This window comes from Moschus berezovskii, chromosome X (assembly GCF_049115385.1).
Source record: "Moschus berezovskii isolate FMDL1 chromosome X, NW_MosBer_1.0, whole genome shotgun sequence".
Lineage (NCBI taxonomy): Eukaryota > Metazoa > Chordata > Mammalia > Artiodactyla > Moschidae > Moschus > Moschus berezovskii.
Window position 1 is genome coordinate 32483543 of NC_142488.1, and position 8054 is coordinate 32491596.

Consider the following 8054-nt stretch of genomic DNA (forward strand, 5'->3'; position numbering starts at 1 on the left):
TGTACTTATTTATCCTCTAACTAGAAGCATGTATCCTTTGTCCTCCTTTGTCCAACCCCCACTCCCCAACTTCTGGTTACCACAAATCTTATCTCTTTTTCTATGAGTTTGTTTATTTGTCTTTTGAAATATACTTGGCCTACAACACTGTTTGTCTCTGGTGCACAACAGAGTAATTAGATATTTCTGTACATTAAAAAATGATCATAAGCCTAGTGACCATCTGTCATCCTACAAAAATATTATATTACTATTGACTATATTCTCCATACTGTACATTTCATCCCTTTGACTCTTTTATTTTGCAACTGGAAGTTTGTTCCACTTAATCTCCCACACCTATTTCACTCATTCCCTGAACCCCCTCCCCTCTATCAAATTACTTTTTGACATCTAACTATATCATCGGCCCAATGGATATGAATTTGAGCAAGCTCTGGTAGATGGTAAAGGACAGGAAAGTCTGGCATGCTGCAGTCCTTGGGGTCACAAAGAGTTGGACACAACTGAGCGACTTAACAACAACAACTACTACTACATCATCGCCAATCATATTACTCTCCTATGACAACTATTAGGAGCCTTCCAATCACAATCTTATAGTTTCCAAAGGGAATACATTGTTTTAAAGATCTAAAACTCACAAGGCACATCTAGCTTCAGGTACTCCTCAATATTTTTTCTCTCAAATATCTCGTTCTTTCCCCATCTTTGTTTTCCTCTGTCTCTTAATGGCAATTTTCCTCACTCTTGGGACAAAACATAGCCACAAGTATGTTTAGGTTTGTATCTCACCAGCTTAGTAACCCCAGTGGAAAAGAATCTCTCATTTTCAGTAGTTCTAGCTAACATTTCAGATTTAGCTCTTAAATTACGTTTGCTCACATGCTCATGTCTTGAACAATTACCATAGCCAATTTGAGACATGCTGATTGGACATGGCTGCATCATCTGTCCTATCCTTTAGCCATGGTGGTGAATTCTGCTAAACTTAAACCAACTGGACTAAGACTGTAGAATGAGTTTTTCCACCATGAAAATCAGGATGCTATCAACACAAATATGTTACAGGGACACTAAGCAGGAAAAAATAAAATCCACTGCTTGTTCTCAAAATATACCAAAACATTTAATCAGTATCCTATTTCTTACATGCAAAAAACTCAAACCTCAATTTATAGTTTGTGCCAGTTATTTTTCTGAGATTAATTTCATGTTTTCACCCCTGCCCCAAAATTGTGGCCACACTTGCCCAAATACGCCAAGGTCTTTCAAGTCTACTTTTTCTGACAGAGCTTTTCTCTACCAACACATAACTGCCATTTCCCATCTATAGAAACTAATAACTATATTTAAAGATTCAGATTTAAATACAATACCTCTGTGAAACATTTCCCAACTCCCATTAAATAATTGTTGCATAATTCTCTGTACTTACACAATAAAACATATATAAATCTATTATAAAATATACTGTATTTTGATAGTTTCTAGATGGTGTTTGCCTCACTTGGTGTGAATCACGTGGGAGTACAAATTGATCCAACAATTGACATATCTCTAGAGCTAGGACAATAACTGACCCAGTTTATGTTGGATGGATTAATTATTAAAGAAGTCAAATTAAATAATCTCAAATTCAGTGGCCAAATCTTGTCCTTGCATGAATAATTTGAATGAAACTCTCAAACAAGTGTTACGTGGAGCTGGTAGTATTGACGAGTCCACAAATTCGCAGAGGTCTCCTTCAGGTAGCATTACAAATAAGCATTAGTTTATTTTCACCAATAAATAAAGACATCCGGGTTGCACTGAGACACATGGAACAAAATCAGCAAAGTTGGTACTCATTACCATAGGTAAATATTACGGATCCATTTTTTAAAGTTCCTGTGACAGTCTGACGAGTTTCCTTTGCAAGAGACCCAAGGACAAAAACGAAACCGAATGCTTTAGTGGAGAAGAAATTCCCTGGATGAGCACAAAAGCCTGCCCAAGCTTTGGGGTTTTCTGTTTGTTTGAAACAGGACTGAGGGGTCGTATAATCAAGATGAAATCATTAGGAGGTAAAAGGGAGAGGACACACTGAAGAGATTCAACTAGGACCCTGGTGAATCATCAAAAATTGTGAACTACTTTCTTAGTGAGAGTCTACGATCTGAGGAATTCACGAGGAGAAAAGGCAGAGGTCCCTCGGCACCTGAAAATGAGACATGCTACATTTAATGAGGCTGACTTTGACATGGCATTTTGAAGCAGGTTATCATATAAAATGTAGCGAATGAAAACGCCTTCTGAAAGCCTGAGAATAGGCTGCGGGGGGACAGGGGGGCGGGTGGACAGCGAAGGATGGTGCTTGGTACATTATAAACCCTCCGAAATATGGGCTGCTTTTGAATGAAATGAACCCCAACCTGAATCCAGTCCCTACTCAGTCACATAAGGAAGACAATGGATGCCTAGGCAACGCCTACGCAAGTTATGAGGTAGAGGCGCATCTCAATTATTGCCTCACCAGAGGCTACAGAGCTGAGTTGCAATAGCGGAGCAGCGGGGAACCTAGGCAGACCGTTGTCCGAATGAGTGTGTTCCGGCCACTCCCAGGCAGAAGCAGAAATTAAAGCCTGCTCGACGGCGGTTTATCGTTTCTCCACTATGTTATGAAGTTCAGATAATTATACACTTGTTCATCGAGATGGAAAGCTCAGATTCCGACGATGAAGGAGACAGAGTTTCAGTCCAACACAGAGGTGAGAAAGACCGATTAGCTCGAGAAGATGATTACTACAGATTCGTAAGTGATCTGAGTGAACAAGATTACATACTTATGAGAAACAACAATTTGCTCGGATGCCCAGGTGAAAGTAAAGAAAAACCACCACAAAACTCAGATGAAAATACAGGTATATTTCTCTTTGTGGGGGAATAGGATCGGAAGAAAAAGGAACTTCTTAGTATTAAATAATCACTTCATAGTAGTAAACAGTAAAGTATACAGAAGTGGCATAAATTATTTGGTAAGGAACTTCTCATATAAAAGAACTGATATTTACTTGGTTTGCGGTGAGAATGCCAGGGTAGGTTTTGTTCCTTGATTTACATTTGGGTTGTTTTAATTGGGAAACAGTGCGAAGTAGACTATTGGTTTTTGTTTGTTTTTTGGTTTTGTACCTCAATGGAAAGTTCCTCCTATGTCCCGAATTATTTTCTCTTTCTATGAAAGTGAAAGTCGCTCAGTCGTGTCAAACTCTTTGCAACCCCATGGACTACTACTGGAATGGAGGGGACCTTCCCAACCCAGGGATGGAACCCAGGTCTCCCGCTTTGCAGGTGGATTCCTTACCAACTGAGCCACAAGGAAACCCAAGAATACTGAAATGGGTAGCCTATCCCTTCTCCAGAGGATCTTCCCGACCCAGGAATCCAACTGGGGTCTCCTGCATTGCAGGCAGATTCTTTACCAACTGAGTTATGAGGGAAGCCCTCTCTATCTATATCGACATGTAAAAAAATAGCAAATAGAAATATTTTATATTTTAATCAAGTAGTTTTCAACTGGGGACATTTTTGCTCTGCCCCACCCCAAGGGACATTTGACAATAGCTGGAGATATTTTTGGTTGCCACAGAGGGACGCATGGATGTTACTAGCATCTAGTGGGCAGAGGCTAGAGATGCTGCCAAATATGACACAATGCACAGGGTAGCTCCCCAAAATAAGAATGGCCCAGTGCCAAAAGGTAAATAGTTCTAAGGCTGAGAAACCCTGCTGGAACCTCAGATCTGGTGCCTTCTCTCCCAGTGTAAAATAGAGGATTTTACTATCTAATGAAGAGGATACTATAATACTTGGGTTCTTGAATATGGTTTTATATGTGCCATGCTAGGTTCAGTCTATTCGTATGATCTGACTTTCACCTTAATGACAATTTAAATCCCTGTTAATATTAAGAAGTATTCAACATTCAAATACTTTTAAACCTATAAACTTTGTTTATATTGGGGCAATAATCTTTTATTTTAAACAACTTATACATTATCATGGGCCCATTGACAGTGGGCTGAGAAAAAAGTTTGTCCCTTGACATACCTCCCACAGTGGTATACAAGGCTGTGTATATGACAAAATATTGAAAAACAGACTTCCTTCAGATACCCTTTGTAAAAAACTCTCAATTTATCTAGGATTCAGTTCAGTTCAGTTCAGTCGCTCAGTCGTGTCAGACTCTGTGACCCCATGAATCACAGCACACCAGGCCTCCCTGTCCATCAACAACTCCTGGAATTCACTCAAACCCTCCTCCATCGATTCGGTGATGCCATCCAGCCATCTCATTCTCTGTCGTCCCCTTCTGCTCCTGCCCCCAATCCCGCCCAGCATCAGAGTCTTTTCCAGTGAGTCAACTCGTCACATGAGGTGGCCAAAGTATTGGAGCTTCAGCTTTAGCATCAGTCCTTCCAATGAACATCCAGGATTGATCTCCTTTAGAATGGGCTGGTTGGATCTCCTTGCAGTCCAATGGACTCTCAAGAGTCTTCTCCAGCACCACAGTTCAAAACCATCAGTTCTTTGGCAATCAGCTTTCTTCACAGTCCAACTCTCACATCCATACATGACCACTAAAAAACCATAGCCTTGAAATAGATGGAACTTGGTTGGCAACGTAATGTCTCTGCTTTTTAATGTACTATCTAGGTTGGTCATAACTTTCCTTCCAAGGAGTAAACGGCTTTTAATTTCATGGCTGCAATCAGCATCCGCAGTGATTTTGGAGACCAAAAAACTAAAATCTGACACTGTTTCCACTGTTTCCCAGTCTATTTCATATGAAGTGATGGGACCAGTTGCCATGATCTTTGTTTTCTGAATGTTGAGCTTTAAGCCAACTTTTTCATTCTCTTCTTTCACTTTCATCAATAAGCTTTTTTGTTCCTCTTCACTTTATGTCATAAGGGTGGTGTCATCTGCATATCTGAGGTTATTGATATTTCTCCTGGCAATCTTGATTCCAGCTTGTGCCTCTTCCAGCCCAGCATTCCTCATGATGTACTCTGCATATAAGTTAAATAAGCAGGGTCACAACATACAACCTTGATGTAGTCCTTTTCCAATTTGGAACAAGTCCGTTGTTCCATGGCCAGTTCTAACTGTTGCTTCCTTACCTGCATACAGGTTTCTCAAGAGGCAGGCCGGGTGGTCTGGTATTCTCATCTCTTTCAGAATTTTCCACAGTTTATTGTGATCCACACAGTCAAAGCCTTTGGCATAGTCAATGAAGCAGAAATAGATGTTTTCCTGGAACTCTCTTGCTTTCTCCATGATCCAGCGGATGTTGGCAATTTGATCTCTGGTGCCTCTGCCTTTTCTAAAACCAGCTTGAACATCTGGAATTTCACGGTTCACGTACTATTGAAGCCTGGCTTGGAGAATTTGAGCATGACTTTACTAGCGTGTGAGATGAGTGCAATTGTGCAGTAGTATGAGCATTCTTTGGCATTGCCTTTCTTTGGGAGTGGAATGAAGACTGACCTTTTCCAGTTCTGGGGCCACTATTGAGTTTTCCAAATTTGCTGGCATATTGAGTGCAACACTTTCACAGCATCATCTTTCAGGATTTCAAATAGCTCAACTGGAATTCCATCACCTCCACTAGCTTTGTTCATCATGATGCTTTCTAAGGCCCACTTGACTTTACATTCCAAGATGTCTGGCTCTAGGTGAGTGATCACACCATCGTGATTATCTTGGTCGTGAAGATCTTTTTTGTACAGTTCTTCTGTGTATTTTTGCCACGTCTTCTTAATATCTTCTGCTTTTGTTAGGTCCATACCGTTTCTGTCCTTTATCGAGCACATCTTTCCATGAAATTTTCCCTTGGTATCTCTAATTTTCTTGAAGAATCTCTTGTCTTTCCTATTCTGTTGTTTTCCTCTGTTTATCTAGGATTAGTGTACACTTTTTCAGATGGAATTGAAACTCCCCTGCCTTTACTTATAAATCTAGATAATAAAGCTTTTAAAGTATTAATTCTGTAATTTGTGAAATCAGTTGAAACATCTGAGTGTTAAGTTCTCATGTTTGTTTGCTTTTTAAAGAAAGTTTCAGAGTGCTATTTTATGATAGTTCTAATTTTGGTAGTTCTTTTATGGCCCCTCCCCCACTTTTTTAATTAACAGATAGAGGAGATGCTTCACATAATGGATCCAGTGACGACTCTCTACTAGACTGTCTTACCACTTTCGCACAAGCTGAAAATGAGACAAGAGAACAAAAAGAAAATCAGTCTTGGAGAGAAGAGGGCCAAGTTAGTGCTAACAGTGATGAGCTCAGATTTGGCTTAGAAAGAAATCTTGAATGTGATGATGAAAACTCAAATCCAGAGAAGGACTATGTAGCATCTGCAAAACTTCCCAGAAGAGAAGATACAGAAGACAGCCAAAGGCAAGTGGAAAATCTACAACCTGAGTCACTATTTACAACACCATCTGCATCAGAACAAGATACAAAGGAAACATTAATGGAAGTCCCACCGACTACAAGTAAGAGAAGACTGAGAAGTAGGAGCCCAGTCTATCTGAGAACCAGAGCAAGGACTGACAGTTGGTCACTTCCACATTCACAGTGGGAAACTGTTCAAAGAATTAATGAAGATACACCATCTCAGACTTTTGAACAAACTCTCATAAGAGAAAATGAGAGATTTTCCAGATCTGGGCATGAAGAACCATCAAGACAGCAAATGCCTGGACATGAGTTGCAAAATAGGGGTCTTATTGAAACTTCTACAACTAGGAATCCTCTTCATGGAGAAGGCTATTCAGACACAACGTGCAGTAGTGAATCCTGGGAAGTGAGGGAAACAAATGCAAACACACACTTCAATCTTGAGGTAGAAGCAGTTGATAGTCCAGCAGATTCTCAAAGAGACTTCAGTGTTAGTACAACTCAGTTAACATCTGACTCACCAAATAACACGTTTTCAGATTCTGATGAGGTCAACGAGAGTACTTACGTCAATTCCATCAGAAATCCCATTCAAAGAATTTTAAATACTAGCTTAAATGATACAATATGCATCCCAATTCAGATTACGTTTTGGGAGACAATGACAGGATCTAGTAACTCAAGTAATCTTATGGACAGTGACAGTAATTTAGAGCATAGTGTCTCACCTCCAGGTGAAAACATAGAAAGGGCAGAGTCACCAAATGAAAGACATGGACCTAGTGGTAGTGAGAGTAGACCTGGTTCTGCTTCAAATGCTACATATGATCCTGATTCAAGTTTAATAGTGATATCAGATTTAAGCCCCTATTATATTGCTAGCTCTACATCAAGTTATATATTGACTTTTAGCTCACATGATGAAGACTCAGACATTAGCTCACTGACCTTTGAAGACAGTGAAGAAAGAAGCTTATCAACAGGCTTATTAGAGACCAGGGAAGAAGGCGAACTAATGACCCCAATAACAACTGATGATAGTGACTCTGAGTCCTCCCTTAATCTGGATCAGTTTTTCTTATTAAATGAAGAAGACCCACACCAAACTACAGGCCTTACGAGAACACAGATTGACAACTTGCCTTTAAGATCTTTTGAAGAGACTGAAGGGTTAAAAGTGTGTACAATTTGCATCACAGAATACACCGCAGGCAACACATTACGAGTCCTACCATGCTTCCACGAATATCATGACAATTGCATTGATCAGTGGCTGGAAGAAAATTCAACCTGCCCTATTTGTCGTGGGCCAGTAGTGGATCCCGCCGAGGCAGATAATTCTATGTGAGCTACGAATTCTGAGATATATAAAGTGTTACAGTGATGGCCATCAGTCAGCTAAGCCATGTCTACTTTTAGAGCTATTTAAGTATAACAATCTGAATCTATATGTAACAATCTGAACTGAACTACATGTTCCTGAAGAAATTATTGGGCTTTCCCCAATTTCTGTTTCATAATAAAAGGAAATATTAAAAAGTCAAACAGTGTTATCCTATCTGACAATAAAAATGAGTTACACACCATGGCAGTGCACTGAATTTCAACAG

At 39.8% G+C, this 8054-nt stretch overlaps 1 protein-coding gene across 1 annotated transcript; it reads left to right on the plus strand.

Moving 5' to 3' along the window:
- The first annotated feature begins 2695 nt into the window (after positions 1–2695).
- LOC129564543 (E3 ubiquitin-protein ligase RLIM-like) lies at positions 2696–7792 on the plus strand. Its single transcript, XM_055438618.2, has 2 exons — positions 2696–2903; positions 6177–7792. Exons 1-2 carry the CDS (start codon positions 2696–2698, stop codon positions 7790–7792), a joined length of 1824 nt encoding a protein of 607 aa, XP_055294593.1.
- The last annotated feature ends 262 nt before the right edge of the window (positions 7793–8054 follow it).

Excerpts from the sequence above, each read along its gene's own strand:
- LOC129564543 (XM_055438618.2), top strand. The coding sequence starts at position 2,696 with ATGGAAAGCTCAGATTCCGACGATGAAGGAGACAGAGTTTCAGTCCAA. Across the intron at positions 2,904-6,176 it reads AAACTCAGATGAAAATACAG|ATAGAGGAGATGCTTCACAT; the intron begins GTATATTTCTCT and ends TTTAATTAACAG.